Source organism: Lepidochelys kempii, chromosome 7 (genome assembly GCF_965140265.1).
Source record: "Lepidochelys kempii isolate rLepKem1 chromosome 7, rLepKem1.hap2, whole genome shotgun sequence".
Classification (NCBI taxonomy): domain Eukaryota; kingdom Metazoa; phylum Chordata; order Testudines; family Cheloniidae; genus Lepidochelys; species Lepidochelys kempii.
Window position 1 is genome coordinate 6,073,241 of NC_133262.1, and position 17,332 is coordinate 6,090,572.

General features: G+C 47.5%; 1 protein-coding gene across 3 annotated transcripts in view; it reads right to left on the reverse strand.

The window, feature by feature from the left end:
* Positions 1 to 9,047, reverse strand: part of PRICKLE2 (prickle planar cell polarity protein 2) — a 195,414-nt gene extending 186,367 nt beyond the window's left edge. Inside the window, exons 1-2 of one of the 3 annotated variants that reach the window (XM_073350993.1) lie at positions 8,946 to 9,047; positions 8,363 to 8,448 (exon numbers count right to left, since the gene is read on the reverse strand). In XM_073350993.1, the coding sequence (XP_073207094.1) occupies positions 8,363 to 8,448; positions 8,946 to 8,987 (128 nt within the window). In that variant the 5' untranslated portion in view covers positions 8,988 to 9,047. Of the gene's footprint in view, positions 1 to 8,362; positions 8,449 to 8,945 lie in introns of those variants that run through there. The other 2 variants (XM_073350998.1, XM_073350997.1) reach the window with 2 other exon arrangements.
* Between the last annotated feature and the right edge of the window lie 8,285 nt (positions 9,048 to 17,332).

Genomic DNA, 17,332 nt, shown 5'->3' on the forward strand with positions numbered 1-17,332 from the left:
CATAAAATAATAAATTAGGTCCCAATACTACAAACACGTCTACACATGCTTAACCTAACACATGTAAGTAAATGGGACCATTGAACTCACATGCTTAAAGTTACATGCGTGCACAAGTATCTTGCTAAATCAGCGTTTTTGTCTGTATTGCTCAAGAGCACCACAATTTAGTTTCTAGTTTGTGTCTCAGAACAGAAGGCTGAAAAACAACTTCAGCTTTGGCAAGAAAGTTATTTTCCCCTTTTTAGGGCTTAGCAGTTGATAGATCAGTTTTACAATAACTGAAGACAAAAGTATGTTAAAAGTAAATGTTTTTCTTAGAAGCATTTTATAGTGTTCAATAAAAATACATTAATTTAGATTTGGTCAGTCATTTGAGTTGAACACGACTACTACTGTATGTCAGGTTTTGAAGTGGTAGCCATGTTAGTCTGTATCTGCAAAAATAACGAGGAGTCCTTACGGCACCTTAGAGGTAGATTTGTTAGTCTCTAAGGTGTCACAAGGACTCCTCGTTATGTTTATTGTATGTCAGGGCATTAGTTTTCTTCCAGGGCTTTATAATACATACACACAGTTAAAAAAGAAACAAACAAATATAAATTCTCACAGGTATGTGGAGATAAAATTAACCCCAATGGGGCAATTTAAGTCCTGGCGTAAAGTCAATGGGCTAAAGCAGCAATTCCAATGTATCCATAGTATGTCTACACTGCAATTAGACACTTGTGGCTGGCCAATGCCAGCTGACTCAAGCTTATGGGACTCTGGCTATGAGACTGTTTAATTGCAGTGAAGACTTCTGGGCTTGGGTTGCAGCCTGAGTTCTGGGAGCCTCCCACCTTGCAGAGTCCGAGAGCCTGGGCTTCCAAGGCATTTAACGGTGTAGAGCAAGAACATGCAGAAATTAATGCTGATAGACTCAACATTAACTGCAGAGGATATATCATCACGTAGAACAGCGTTCCATGAGATAGACCCTTTTTTACTCACTCCTATAGAACCCCCGAACACATGACAAGTCCAAGGAATGGCTTCTGGAGATGAGAATGGAAGGGTATTCACGGTCATTAGGTTCAATATTCTTCTCACCGGTACAGTTTTGTCTATTTCAGCAACCCACCACAAAAACTGAATAAGATAACATGGCCTTGAGTTACTGAAATGGAAGTGATACGAACAGAAGCTCATACAGGATAAGATTGTGTAAGGTATGCTCATGGTCTCCAAACTAAAAGCCGTAGAAATAAAAATGCAAGGATGTGTAGAATATCTGAATTCTAAAGGAGACAGAGATGCAAAGCATGTTATTCATGAAAGGAAACAATTGCAAGCAGTGTAAAAAGGCTGAAAACATATGGAAGCAATAATCTGTATTTTCTTTCTCTTTTTTTTCTTTTTGAAACCAGAGACAAATGCTTCAGAATTCACAGTTATTCATTCATGTGCTACACTGAAAACATTGTTGTTTCTGCCCTGTGGAAGCTGCACCAGTAATCAAACTGAAGACCAAAAGCCGGCCAGGGAAGTGTACATTTCCAGGGAAGAATGTGACTCCAATATATGCAGATTTGGGTTATGCACAAATATACAATTACTAGTTATTTTATTAATTATTAATGGTATGTTAGTCCCTAGGACAGTGGTTCTCAATCAGGGGTACATGTAGCCCGGGGTACACGGGTACATCACCTCATCTCGATATTTGCCTAGTTTTACAACAGGCTACATTAAAAAACACTAGCGAAGTCAGTACAAACTAAAAATGCATACGACGACTTGTTTATACTGCTCAATATGCTGTACAATATTTCTATTCCAATTGATTTATTTTATAATTATATGGTAAAAATGAGAACTACGCAATTTTTCAGTACTCATGTGCTGTGACACTTCTGTATCTTTATGTCTGATTTTGTAAACAAGTAGCTTTTTAGTGAGGTGAAACTTGGGTACACAAGACAAATCAGATGCCTGAAAGGGGTACAGTTGTCTGGAAAGGTTTAGAGCCACTGCCCTAGAGGACTCAGCTGAGATCAAGGAAAAGGCACTGTACAAACACACAGTAAGAGACAGTCCCTACCCACAAAGAATTTACCATCCAAGTAAAGCAGACAAAGGTTGGGCCTGTCACACACAGAGCCTAGGTGATTTCCCTGAGATCACACAGCAACTAGGCGTCTTGACTCCCAATCCAGTACTCTGTCCACTAAATCATGCCACCTTTATATAAATCTAGGGTCCTCTTTTCTTGAGGCATTGTACGCTTTATAAGCACAGTGAATGCTTTCAACAGTTCTCTCCACAGGATTTCATTCATTAATGTTAAACATTACCAAACTGAGAAACAAATGGTTTCCCTTCTTTTAAAGATTCTGCTTTATAGTGTCTTTTTAAGTACTGGGCAATGCTTGTTACATAAACATAAGCCAAAGTTATAGAGACTGTAAAATAGTTTAACAGGCTCCTTGAGGAGAAGTGGAACTCTTGACCATCAAACTATGACTTAGGGGGGAAAATGTCACCACATGTTACAGGGACAAGAATTCAATAAACAACACAAATGTGATTTCACAGTGGCAGTCAAAAACTAAAAGCATTAGCATCATTTTTATGGCACATTTATTACTACTATTTAAAGCTCTTGCAAATGAAAAGCATAACTATGGCAACAAAGATTTTCTGCAAGAGTTTGGCTAATTTTAAAAATACTATCTATCTTAGGGTTTTATACTGCCACCTGTCAGCACGGTGTCTGGGCGCCTTCCATGTAAAATCAATAGCAACAGCGAAGTCTCTAGTGGACTTAATGGAGTGTCTGGCACTTCTCCATTTAAGAACATAAGAGTGGTCATACTGGATTAGACCAATGGTCCATCTAGCCCAGTATCCTGTTTTATGACAGTGGCCAGTGCCAGATGCTTCAAAAGCAATGAACAAAACAGGACAATTCTGTTTGGTCATCCCCTGTCATCCACTCCCAGATTCTGACAGTCAGAGGCTTAGGGACACCCAGAGCATGGGATTGTGTCCCTGACCATCTTGGCTAGTAGTCACTGATGGACCTCTCCTCCATGAACTTATCTAGTTATTTTTGAACCCAGTTATAATTTGGCCTTCACAACATCTCCTGACAACGAGTTCCATAGGTTGACAGCGCGTTGTGTGAAGTATTTCCCTATGTTTATTTTAAAGCTGTTGCTTATTAATTTTGTTGGGTGACCCCTAGTTTGAAAGTAAATGACAGTTTAAAGAGGTAAATAACACTTGCCTATTCTCTTTCAATCATGATTTTATAGACCTCTATCGAATCGCCTCTTTTGTCTCTTTTCCAATCTGAACAGTCCCAGTCTTTGAATCTCTCCTAATATGAAAGCTGTTTCATAACCCTAAACATTTTTGTCTCCCTTTTCTGTACCAGTACTAATATCTCTTTTTTGAGATGAGGGTGACCAGAACTGCACGCAGGAGTCAAGGTGTGAACATACCATGGATTTATACAGAGGCATTATGATATTTTCTGTCTTATTATCTATCCCTTTTCTAATGGTTTCCTAACATTCTGTTGGTTTATTTGACTGCCAATGCACACTGAGTGGATGTTTTCAGAGAACTATCCATAATGATGCCAAGATCTCTGTCTTGACGGGTAACAACTAAATTAGATCCCATCAGTTCTTTACTGGATCAGGCCTATGGTAAGATGAATATGCATGGAGAAATTATGAGGTTAAAACTCTGCTTGGAATAGGGGTTTTTTGTGGGGGGGGGGGAAGACTGGGTGGGGGGGCTGGAAATAAAAGGGGTGTTTGAATTGTGAGGGTCACTGATGGTGAAAAGACTCTCTGAAAGGGGAAACATCTAAACAATACAGGGCTGTAGATGATACACCAAAATCAGGCAACGTGTGGCAGTATGCGTGATTGTATTCAACAGTATATTTTAAAAGCGGTAGGAAAAGCAATTTCAAGTATAACTTTCTCCAATGTCCATGTGAAAGGACTATCAAAAACTTCAGGGTGGCGAAAGCAGCAGGATCCCTTGTCCTGATTGGTACCCATTTGTCAACTTTAAGGTTTGCATATTCATACTAATTGTATTAGGAATAGGGGATAAATTCCCTTCCCTTTTCTCTCCTCTGACCACCTCTTTTGCAGGCTTTTCTTCAGCCAGACATTATGCACAAGACACTTCTAATGGCTATTCATTCACTCAACTCCAGAGACAGCTTTATTTAATGCAAAGCTTGTTAACAAGTTGAATGGCAAGTAGTTTAATGTAATGCAGATCTGATTAGGAAACAGCAACCAGAATCCTAAGGAGTTGGAGATTTTATTGAATAAGATTTCACTTTCTCACACAACGCCACCTTTCAAGTACCAGCCTATATTAAATACTGAATGAGTAATCTGTTGTTTACATTACTGGTAATTTTCAGGAACATGGCCATACACAAATATTTGTCTTTTTATATCTTTAGTACACAGTCTACTGTAATTAAAAAAATCATGTTATTAAAGTAAAAAGTCACTTTGCTGTTCAAGACCACTGAGAAATTGCAGGTTACAGTAGCTACTGTTTGATAGTCATGTCTTTGGAGGACTGCAGTGCAGAATTGATGTCTAGTGATGACTAAATTCAGTCTTGATTCTTTTAAATAAAATAGTCTATTTTTCTTGTGGCACCTTCGAGACTGACAAATTTATTTGAGCATAAGTCTCTAAGGTGCCACAAGTCCTCCTTTTCTTTTTGCGGATGCAGACTAACACGGCTGCAACTCTGAAACCTGTTTTTCTTCTCTTTTTGCGAAATCATTGCAAACTGAAAATTTAAATTCTCAATTTACGTGGGGGATCAGTGACGCACAAACTTCCATGGGCTTCATATGGGTATTGTGCATATATATATAAGGACCCAAATTTAAAGAATATGTTGCATATGATTTATTCTAACTTGGATCCATTGAAATACATATTAAAAATGCTGGCACATTAACAGAGAAAATCCACAAGCTTCCATGAATGTGACATTGTAATGTAAAGATACCATTACAACAATTCATTCATCATGATAAATCAAGATTTTTTTGAAAACCCCTTTCCTTTTTAATTATTATTTCACTTCCTTTAAATTAGAATGGCGGTCTTATTCGGAAGGCAGAAATAGTTTGGAAGAATAGGATTTATTTATGAATGGTTTCCTTCAAACAGGAAACATGCATATGCTTCCAAGAATGATCATTTCAATCAATAATCAAAATCAAACCCATACCTGAAAAAAGTGACTTTCCAATTAATGTAAAAGCATAAAAATCTCTGAGATCTGACAAGACACAACTTTGCTTGCTTGTTAACATGGACATATAGATCATGCCCCAAACTGCAGTTAATTAGAAAACACACAATTCCACATAATTATCTATAAAACACAAAGCTTGCCTCAGCAACTGGGATGAATTCCACTTTCAGCGTCTGCATGCTTATAACTTCCTCTCTCCCTGATCTATGCTGTAAATTCCCATCTCTGAAGCCCAAGTCCAATTTACATTTATCAGCAAAAGTACACTGTTAAAGGATTACAAAAAGGCTTACGAACCTCTAGTGGTTAATTGATATGGGCTTGTATCCTTAATCCGTACATCCCCTTGAAAACTATTGTTTCTTTCAATTTCACCCAGCAGTTTAATATGTTCATGAACATCCCCAGTACTAGTTAAATATACTTTTTTCCATATTCAGCAGATCTATTCTCCCGTGAGTGTGTGACCTACAAAAGTAACTGTTATTAATATTTGCCTACTTATAAGTCCTAGGCACTAATGGGAGAACAGACCTCTAAAAGTAAAATTGAATGTATGTCCACTGTATATATTTATTTAAGTAGGCAAATTAGCTGGCTTCATTTTACTTGATTATAGATTCATACATTTAGGCAATTCAAAATAATTATATGGGAGCTGGTACAGTCACCAGTATAACAAAACAGCTAAAAGAGGTTCTAACTTATGCACATGGGCTATTAACATAAGAATATAAAAACGCCCAGACTGGGTCAGACCAAAGGTCCATCTAGCCCAGTCTCCTGTCTTCCGGCAGTGGCCAATGCCAAGTGCCCCAGAGGGAATGAACAGAACAGGTAATCATCAAGTGATGTCACCCATTCCCAGCTTCTGGCAAACAGAGGCCAGGGACACCATCCTGGCTAATAGCCATTGATGGACCTATCCGCCGTGTACTCATCAGGTTCTTTTTTGACCTTGAACTTATCTAGTTCTTCTTATTCCAGCAGCCAGGGACAGCCAGAGTGCGCAGTACAATTGCCACACACCCCATGTCCTTGGGAACATCCTGCACTGGCTGGAATAGAGGCAATGCGGAAGCTCCAATGTGAAACAAGGTAGCCAACTGCCTTGCATTGCTAGAGCATTAGAAAGCAGCTGGAGCAGGAGTCAGAATCTGGCCCACTGATTTCAATGGATTTACTCCTGACATTCACTGGTGAAAGAGAGATCAGAATCAGGCCTTCCATTAGGATGCAGGAGATAACTCCCTCCACTGATATGGCAGCCTTTCCTTTAGAGCCAACACCATCTCACTCCCAGTCTGCCAGAAACCCTCCGTCAGGCTTGGAAATTTTGAGAGAGGGCAGCTGCTGCCATGTTAGTGCAAGCTGATGGCAAACCATTCATCCACCGAGATGTGTGCAATTCCATTGGTGGTGGCAAACAGCATCACCAGGTTGTGACATTAGGGAAAAAATGGCCTGCCAAGATGTTGAGAAGTAGCTGCAGATTTTTACATAATGAAAACCAAACCTGGACCCCGCACAGCGATTTGTGATGGTTAGAGATGGTAACCTTGAGAGGTGCCTCCATCTTCATGTAACATATTTATAAGGTCTCCCTGCCTCTTTCTGACATTTTGAAGCACCTTGCAAGCTTCTGGGACAATACCAAGTACCACAAACCTGAGATCTGAAGATGCCTTTGACAGCTAACAAAAGCCTGTATAACCCCTGGAAAAAGATGCACGGGGTGACTGTACAAATATATTATGACGCAAATGTGGCGGATGCAGAGTATGGGAAAAGCAGCAGGACACGGCAGCTGCCTCAAGAGAACAAGAGCAAGTGCTGGGCACACTGCTTCCGTCAAAGGTTGGGGCGTGCAGCCAGGAGAGCAGTCACCATGGGAAAAGGCTGCCCGTAGCCCTCAAACCTGCTGTACGGGACAGACACTGGGTCGTGGGGCATAATTGCTCATTTGTACATTGAGAAACGCCCAGTAAGGGGCAGGCTGGAGTGGAAGAGAGGAAATATCCTGCCTGATGTTTAGTATCCTGCCTCAGTTTGGACCCAGATTTGCCTCCATCCTACCCAGATCTTGCAGCTTTCACTATTGTCAGTAGGATATAAACACAGGATTAAACTGAGGATATAGAATCATAGTGGAAGGGACTTTCAGGGGTCATCTAGTCCAGTCCCCTGCACTCAGGGCAGGACTAAGTATTATTTAGACCACCTCTGACAGGTGTATGTCTAACCTGCTCTTAAAAATCTCCAATGATGGAGATTCCACAACCTTCCTAGACAATTTATTCCAGGCATCGTTCATGCCAAATAAATTAACCCAGCTACTTCCAGCATCATGTCGTTCATGTCCCTCATTTTGAGTCTGCTGTTCCCTCTGATGAGGGACACCCAACTGTCAGGGGGATGGCAGAAGCCACAAAGATGAGTTGGGCATGTAGTAAGCAGTGGCAGCTGAGCGGGCAATTCAGAAACAAGCAGCCAGGGACCATCATTCTAGCACAAGATGGGGGAGGAAAGAAGTGCTTAGAAATGTTGGCGTTCCTCTTGCTCTGGGTGTAGGATGGATTTCAGTGCTTTACAATCCCAATGCCTAATATCACAAATCCACCTGTGCCCCAGGGAGGGAAGCAACTTGCTTATGAAGAAGACCAATCCGCCAAACATGACAGGCAAGGGAGCTAGGGTCACAATTCAACATTCACAGCTGATTTATATAAATTAAAAAAAAAACAAAACCCACGGTGACATTTTCAAACTGGAGATGAACTGTAAAAGTTCTGAAGCACTGTCTCAGTGAAAGGAGAATGAAACCCCAGCCACAGGACACTGAGCTAAGCATGGCTGTTCAAACATGGGAAAGGAAGCTCCCAGGGCCACAAGCCTCACTGAATGGCGCACCCGCTGCTGCAGCTCCTCTTTGAGCCTTCAGGTGGGAAAAAAAAGTGAGGAAATTCACCCACACAAATCACCCCCTTTTGCACCCCTGCAGTGAACTTTGCGGCCTGCCGTTGTTTCAGTTAACCAGGAAACTAAAAGATTCAGGGGTTCCTACCTCCATTTATGCAAGGCAAACCCCGGGCACTGGTCACCACATGCGTTGCAAGGCTGTCCTCTCTCCGGCTCGCCCAAGGCAGTCAGCTTTAAAAAAACAACACCACCAAACAAGAAAGCAAAGCAACGTGTTTCCCCCTCCAACCCTAAACCCGAGTCTTCCCACCCCACCTCCCCCCGCTGCTGGCCAGGGCTCCGATCGGAGCGCTTTGCTCCCACCCAGGTGACGCGAAAGCAGGTGGGTTTGGGAGGTGCCCCGGCGAAACGAACGGGCCAGGCGGCGCCTCCGGGCGGCTCGCCCCGGACAAAGGCGAGCGAGCCCCGCTGGACGCGGCTCTGGGTCCGTGCCGGGGAGCCTCCTTCTGCGGCACCTGCGGCGCGCGTAGCGGGGGCGGACTCCGGGCAGCGGCCGGGATCCGGAGGGGCGGCCCGGGCTCGCCGCAGCCCGCACCGCGCCGGGGCCAGGGAGGGCGGCTGCCCCGGGGCCAGCGCGGGGCGCTCCCCGCCAGCAGGTGCCGGACCCCGAGCCCTGGCTGCAGCGGAGCCCGGGGAGCCGGCCGGGGGCGCGGGCAGGGCGCACTCACCGATCTGCCGGAGAGCCGCTTCCGAGAGCCCCGGCCGAACATGGCAGCGCCCGGCGCCCGGCGCTGCGGCTCCCCGCCGCCCGTGTGCGAGAGATCGCGGCCGGCACAGCCCTGCGCCCGCAGCCCGGCGAGCCAGCGCCCCGCCTGCCTCCCACTCGTTCCCCGGCTCCCTCCCCGGGCTCCTAGCCCGGCCCGCCCCGCCTCTGGCCTGCCCCTCGTCCGCTCCCGCCCTGCCCCTGCCCCCTTTCCGCTGCCCCCGCCCCGTCCTGCCCCTCGTCCGCTCCCTGCCTGCCCCCTTCCACTGCCCCTTTCCACTCCCTCCTGCCCCTCGTCCGCTCCCGCCCTGCCCCTGCCCCTGGCCTGCCCCCTTTCCGCTGCCCCCGCCCCGTCCTGCCCCTCGTCCGCTCCCTGCCTGCCCCTGCCCCTGGCCTGCCCCCTTTCCGCTGCCCCTGCCCCTCGTCCGCTCCCTGCCTGCCCCCTTCCACTGCCCCTTTCCACTCCCTCCTGCCCCTCGTCCGCTCCCGCCCTGCCCCTGGCCTGCCCCCTTTCCGCTGCCCCCGCCCCGTCCTGCCCCTCGTCCGCTCCCTGCCTGCCCCTGCCCCTGGCCTGCCCCCTTTCCGCTGCCCCTGCCCCTCGTCCGCTCCCTGCCTGCCCCCTTCCACTGCCCCTTTCCACTCCCTCCTGCCCCTCGTCCGCTCCCGCCCTGCCCCTGCCCTGCCCCCTTTCCGCTGCCCCCGCCCCGTCCTGCCCCTCGTCCGCTCCCTGCCTGCCCCTGCCCCTGGCCTGCCCCCTTTCCGCTGCCCCTGCCCCTCGTCCGCTCCCTGCCTGCCCCCTTCCACTGCCCCTTTCCACTCCCTCCTGCCCCTCGTCCGCTCCCGCCCTGCCCCTGCCCCTGGCCTGCCCCCTTTCCGCTGCCCCCGCCCCGTCCTGCCCCTCGTCCGCTCCCTGCCTGCCCCCTTCCACTGCCCCTTTCCACTCCCTCCTGCCCCTCGTCCGCTCCCGCCCTGCCCCTGCCCCTCGCCTGCCCCCTTTCCGCTGCCCCCGCCCCGTCCTGCCCCTCGTCCGCTCCCTGCCTGCCCCCTTCCACTGCCCTTCGTCCGCTCCCTGCCACTGCCCCTCACCTACCCCTACCCGCTCCCTCCTTCCACTGCCCCTCACCTGTCCCTGCCCACTCCCTCCTGCACCTGCCCTGCCTCTTCTCCGCTCCCTCCCTACCCCCTTCCACTACCCCTCCCCGCTCCCCCAGCTCCCTGTCCTGACCCCTTCCCGCTCCCTCCTGCGCCTGCCCCGCCCCCTCCCCTTCCTCTTCCACTGCCCCCTGCCCGCTCCTGCCACTGCTTCTCACCTGCCCCTTCCACTGCCCCTGCCCGCTACCTTCCAATGCTGCCCTCTTCCTGCCCCCTTTCACTTCTCCTCGCCTGTCCCTGCCCGCTTCCTCCCATCCCGCCCCATGCCCCCTCCCTCCTGCACCTGCCCTGCCCCAGTCCCTGTCCTGACCGCTCCCTCCCTGCACTGCCCCATCCCGCCCCTGCCCCACTCCCTTCCTGATCCCTCCCAGCCCAGTTCCACTGCCCTAACTGCTCCTGCCATTGCCCCTCACCTGCCCCATTCCAACTCCCCCTTCCCTGCCCCTGTCCTTTCCTTCCAGCTCCCTCCGCTGCCCCCCATGGTGCTGGAACAATTTTTATAGTGGGCTGAAGGCAGAAACCATGTATTTGGGTTGTTGTTGCTCTTTCACACCAGGGGGTGCAGCAGCACCTCTAGTTCCAACACCTACGTCTGCCCCCTTATAACTCCCCCTCCTCTGCCCCTGCTCCCCCCGACCACTGCCCCTACTTGCTCCCCCACCTCCTCTGTCCAGCTCACCTCAATGCCCTGCCCGCTCATCCAGCTCACTTCCCTGCCACTGCCCCTCCCCACTCTCCCTGCCTGCTGCCTCCTCCTTCCAGCTCGCTCCCCTGCCACTGTCCCTGCCCATTCCCCCTGCCCCCAACTCACTCCTTCAGCTCCTTCCTTCAGCTCTCTTTCCACTGCCCTTGCTCCCCCTGCCTCCTGTCCCACACTCTACTTCCTGAACGGCCAGTGGATCTCTGCCCAGCTGATGGGGTCCTCTGCCGCTTCTCAGACCTTTGTCAAGCCTGTGTGCTGAGCTGCACGCTGGACCTAATCCCTGCAACAAGGCCCCTCTAGTCTACAGTACTTGGGTGGAAATTGCAGCAGCTTCAGTTAAAATTGTTGGCTTTTTAAGTGAGTATTTTATTGAATTCAATATGAGAATAAATAATGTACTCAGTAACATAGCCCTTGGTATGTTGTTCAATTTATTTTACGCTGTCCTCACAGTTCCAGTTGTCAGTAAACTACAGCATGGTGTCATTAAGTTTCAGAGTTAACAGCATATTTATTAACCTATTCTTATTGTTTATACAGTGTAATCAAATAGGTGCAGCAGACCAAACACCAGCACCTGACCTAAGGTCTTTGCAATCTGGCACAATACGGAACAAAACACAGAGAACGTTGTGGGGCAAGAACATTTCATAAAACGGGGTTCTATAGACATGCTTAGGGACAGAGAATCAGGAGGAGCTGATCTCCAGCCCAGATGGTGGAGCAGCATCTCCATTATTATTTCGTAGGTTCACCGTAGCGTTTCTTGTCCCTCACACTGTCATCTCATCTCCCTCCTTTCCTTCGTGTTTGTTCTCTTCTCCGCCTATCTCACTCACTTTGGGACCCCGTCTCAGAGTTAGTCAAAAATCTGTTCATCAGTTTCATAGTTTTCAATAAAAAAAATGGAACTTTTTTGCTGGAATTGTAAAATAAAAATCATGTTTAATGTTGGTCCAAATGTCCAGTGAGCATTTGTTGAGGTTTTGGTGAAGGAAATGAAACAGAAAACCTTATTTCCTGTTTTTTTATGTATTAGTTTGAGTTAAAATGTTCAGTTTTCCAAGTCAGATGGTTGGTTTTCAAAGCCCAGTAACTGAACAATGTTTACCCTAAAAGTTTCTGTAGAAGTTATGGAAAAGCCACATTTTTTCTCAAAAACAAAATTTTTGCACAAAATTACATTTCAATAGAAAATGTTGACCACCGCGTTCCTTCTCTCCCCTTCTATGCTTCCTTTGCCCTGCTACTTCTCATTCCCCAACCTTCCTCTCTCCCTTAGTCATTGTTTTCTGGCTTTCTCCCTCTTTCTCTTTGTCCTCCTGGATTTTTTCTCATCCTGTTAGCTGTGGGAGGTGACTTATGTACACACTGTAAGTTGTTTGCGGGGCAGGGCCTGTCTTTTGAATATGTGGATGTACAATGGGGCTCTGATCTCTGCATAAGCTTCCAGTTGATATTATGGTACAAATAATAATTAATAATGGGACATGGTAAATAAACTAGTAATGAGCACTCTCATCTCTAGGCAAAGCCAGGGGCATTTCATATCACGAGGCACCTTGCAAGACCAGGCCCTAAGTTTATGGCATTTTGGTGCCCTGTATGAGGTACTGTACAGAATACCTCAAATGTCAATTTAAACCTGCCAAAAGAAAATAAGCACCAGAAAAATGATTTAAAACCAGAATCAATGTGCTATGGGAGATGCTTTCCAGGTTACCTGCAAATCATTTTTGGTTTAATTGCTTTTGCGATAAGGGTTTGAGTGCCCTCAATGGTCTGGCTGGTCAGGTCACGTGTAGTAGGTTTAAAACTTTTTTTTTTAAAGTAATCCAGACTTCTAGGGCTAAATCCCCTGCTGGCGTAGCTGCACTGAAATCAGTGAAGTTGGTCCCGCTTAAGCAAGGGCGAATTTAGTCCTAATGTACAGGCCGTCCCGCTTGGCTCAGTTACTGGGAGCATATGGCAGGAATTGCTACAGATGGTTCAGTTTTTTATAAATTGTGCAGTTCACTCTTAATTTAAAAGGGTATGGGTCCAGATTCTCCACTGCACCTCACTGGGACAGCTGAACAGGGGAGCAACGACAGCTCCATGATCTTCTGCTCTAGCCCCAGCCCGGAGGCTGCTCTAACTTGTCCCAGCTTGTTATGGTCTCCAAAGATCCCTGTGTCAGTTGGGGATCATCAGAGCAGACTGTGCTGAAGGTGTGCTCCCTTCCCAGCCAGCACACCCCTTCCTGCCACCAACACACCCGCTGCACGGGGGGGTGTACAAGGATGGAGGTGTACAAGCTTGCTGCAAAGTCCTCTGTGACTGGCGAATCCCCACAGGGGACTTGTGGGTGGCTTCCCCAGCCTTTACAGTGCCTGTGTGGCACATTGGAGGGCTGGCTTAGAACTCAAAACAACCTTGGCAAATTAGAAAATTGGTCTGAATTCAATAAGATAAACTTCAGTAAAGACAAGTACAAAGTACTTCACCTAGGAAAGAAAAATCAAAGGCACTGCTACGAACTGGGGAGTAACTGGCGAGGCAGTAATGCTGCTGAAACGAGTATTTGGGGTTCTAGTGAATCACGAATTGAAGGTGAGCCAACAATGTGATGCAGTTGCTAAGGAGGAGAGCAACAAAAGTTATAAAAGGTTTAGAAAACCTGACCTCTGAAGAAAGGTTACAAAAACTGGGCATGTTTAGTCTGGAGTAAATAAGACTGAATGGGGACCTGATAACAGCCTGCATGTACGTTTTGCAAGTGTGGTGATCAGTTGTTCTCCACGTCCACTGAAGGTAGGGCAAGAAGTAATGGGCTTAGTCTGCAGTTAGGGAGGTTTAGGTTAGATATTTGGAAAAACTTTCGAACTGTAAGGGTAGTTAAGCATTAGGGTTAGGAGGTTTAAACGAACAGGTCGGACAAACATCTGTCAGGGCTGGTCTAGGTTAACTCGGTCCTGCCTCAGTGCATGGGGCTGGACCAGATGCCCTCTTGCTGTCCCTTCCAGCCCGACATGTCTATGGTTCTATGAAAGGGAATTGAACAGGACAGAGAACCTGCCCCATGGTCCTAATGACCTGCTTACAGGCCAAATTCATAACCTGTGGAACTCCACTAGTAACTCCAATGAGGTCGGCAGCTGGGGCATTCTACAAAGCTGGATTCTTCAACTGACCCAGCACACTGAGCTTGTTCTTACAAATTGCTGAGCCCCCTCAACTCCTACTGCCTTCAGTGGGTTCTCTGCACCACACAAGGATCAGGCCCATCATAATCCAAGCACAAGACTGGGATCCAGGAATCCTGGGGTTTTTTAACTGGGTCCTGTCCCTGACTTCTTGTGCAACAGTGGGCAAGTGATGCAACTTTACTGGCCTTCTTTTTCCCCACCTGTAAAGAGGGGACATTTATCCCTGCTTCCCTCACGTGGTCTTAAATGATTAGTGTTAGTGAGATCTGAAGAAGAACTCCTTGTAAGCTCAGAAGCTGGTCTCTCTCACCAACAGATGTTGGGCTAATAAAAGATATCCTCACCCACCTTGTCTCTCTAATATCCTGGGACCAGCACGGCTACACCACCACAAACAGTAGTGTTTCCCAAGCATTTGGGGCTCCTAAAATGAAAGGAGCTAGAGAAATATAGATTGTATGTTACATTCATGGCTATATTGCCAGCTCCCTTCTGCAACAAAAATCACGTTGTGGCTACTTCCATTTGCACTAGGGTAATATTTCCCATCCTCTGGGGCCTGCCCCCTGAGGCCATAGGAAGGTGGCATGGACCTACCTTTTAATTGTTCACCACTCTCAGCTTTCATTAAGATAAAGTCAGTCTCTAACTGTTATGGTTGCAAAGACAAGCTTCCGAATGTGACCTGAGTGTAGCCAGTGCAGAGGTGTCTGCCTGCCTTTGTCGAGAGCCTGTGCTCTGCCTTGTTCATTTCACTGGATGCTAACTCAGATGCTAATGGTGATGTTTCAAACATTATATATTTTGTAGCTCAAAGCATATAAGAAAAGAGAGGAAAGTGTATAGTATGAAGATTTACAACAGTGTGTCCCAAAAAGTGGAGCTTGCACCCCTTGGGCATGAAAGATTAGCTTGGAGGGTGTGGGGGGCAGGAACATCTAGAAATTAAAATCTGAGTTTGATTCTTGGCTTTGCCACAATGTTCCTGTGTGAGCCTGGGCACGTCATTTAATCGGTTTGCCTCAGTTTCCCCTCAAGAGAATGGAGGTGGCCATCCTTCCTTACCTCAAAGCCCTCCTTTGAGGAGGCATTCATTAATGTTGGTGAGATGCTCGGATACTTCAGTGCTAAGGGACCTCATAAATCGAGAGACGGGCCAGGAGAACATCTGTGAGATCATTGCAATTTGGGAGCGCTATGCATTTTGGGAGGAAGAGGGAACCAGGAGGCAGCCCCTCATCAAACCTGCCCCCAAGGAAATCCACTGGGAGTTAACACTTCTCAGGGCATGGTTTCTACCACTTTGAAAGCGGGGTGATGCACAGCTCCCATCCTGCCGTGGTTTTGTGGGGGTGAAACCAGGGAGCAGAACTGATTTTTCTGGCTGTTTATCCCCACATGTTCCCAAGCCTCCATGTAATAAGAAGGCCACCACCCCATACCCCTATAAACACCCTCCTTCCAGAGGGAAATGCGCTGGAGCTACGTACAGAAGTGTCATCCTTCTGCGGGTTATTCTGCGGAAGGCAATGAAATTCAGATGTGGTATTATTTTTTGGTGAGACAGACACCTCCAGCAATAGGCTCAGTAGGATAATATCTGTCAGAGGCAATATATTTGACACATGGTTGACTTTTGGTTATTTAAATTGTTCAACACATTTTGCCCCACATCACGCCACCAGCCCTGTGCAAAGCGGTCCATTCTAATTGCTGCCCTTTCCTTTTTAAGGCTAATCCCGTTTTTTCACAGCGAGCAGAGCTCTTGCTTCCTTTTGATGTTTCAACCTGCTGGGTTGAGCAAAGTGGGAGGAAAGTTCATTTGACCCCTTCGCTATTGTACCTAGTGCATGCAATCAATGAGCTCCAGGGAAGGTTGAGGACAGTTCCTGCCTAAACTTCAGTTACCCGGCTGAATGGCTTCCAGTTACACTACAAACGTTACTCCTGTGTACAAATACTGCAGTATGTACCATACCTTACTAGCTTTTCCAAGGGTAAACTGGAATTTATTCAGGAGTTTTTTCTCCTATGGATGGAGCAATTTATGAAATGTTTCTTAATTCTGATTGGTCAGATATGTCATGGGGTATTGTTCCTATGCCCTGACTAGCTGAGCACACTTCTTGCATGAAGTTTTGCAGAGCACATTTAAAGTTCTGTCTCTGCAAACCTTTGTGGCAGCAAAAGTCAAGGGCGCGAAGGTGCTTGGAAAGCAGACGCACACACGGGGCGGGGGAGTGGTTTTCACACAACTAATTTGTTTGGGGCTCGATTGTGCACGGACTTCGGCCCAGCACTCAGAGCCATGTTTCCCGGCCTCAGACACATTGCCCCCCGTGCTCTGGTGGAGCATGCATGACATTACACCCATACGGATGCTGTTCAGCATGTGTGTGTGGGAGGGATGCTGGCAGAACCATGGCTCTGCCTACTCAGTGCCTTTCCATTCCCTTTTTAGGACAGCTGGCAACACAGGGGAATAGCTAGAGTGCCATCTCTGAACTCCCCTCAGGTGGGCACTGGAATTCTGTCTGACCTTTGAGGGCCAGCCTTAGGGGAAATGACACCCTGGGTGAACTTGTATTTTGGTACCCCCGGTTCCTGCTGCCTCCCTGGGCTCCCCACAGCCCTGCACTCATTCCCTCAGGCTCTTACTGCACCCCTGGGCCCTGCTGCCTCCCCACCATTGCTCCAAACACCCTTCTGTGGCCTCGCACCCCAGGCTCACCCCACTCCTTGCCTGTTTAGACCATGGTGCCCTACCACAGTGACCTGGGCGGTTGCCCACCCATAAGACTGGCCCTGCCTTTACAGGACAATGCAAGAAATGGGAGGTTCCTAATTCCCTTCTGCTGCCCACCCCGTACCATACTTGTAAAATATAGACTATAACCCTTCAAATTTAGACAAATGTTCCTGGAAAATTTCTAGTGTTATTCACCCAGCTCTTCCAATACTTGTCCCCAGGTGCTGTGCAGAGCTAATTCCTGTCCACCTGCATCCTGCCAGCAGCCCCACTGAAGTCAAATACATTGCATGAGCAAGGCAAGCAGAATGTGGCCTTTCTAGAGAACATTTTAACATCAGCTGCTGACAGGGATAAATTACAAGGCAGCAGACCAGATCCTCAGCTGGAGTAAAAATCATCATAACCCCTTTGTACTCACTGGATCAACACTGGTTTATGCCAGCTGAAGATCTGACCCCCACGACAATAGTTTACATCACAAATGACGCTGGATGTTTATATATTGCTCAGTCAGCCCTCTTGTGGCTCTTGACACGGAGAGCTTCAGCTCAGGTGAA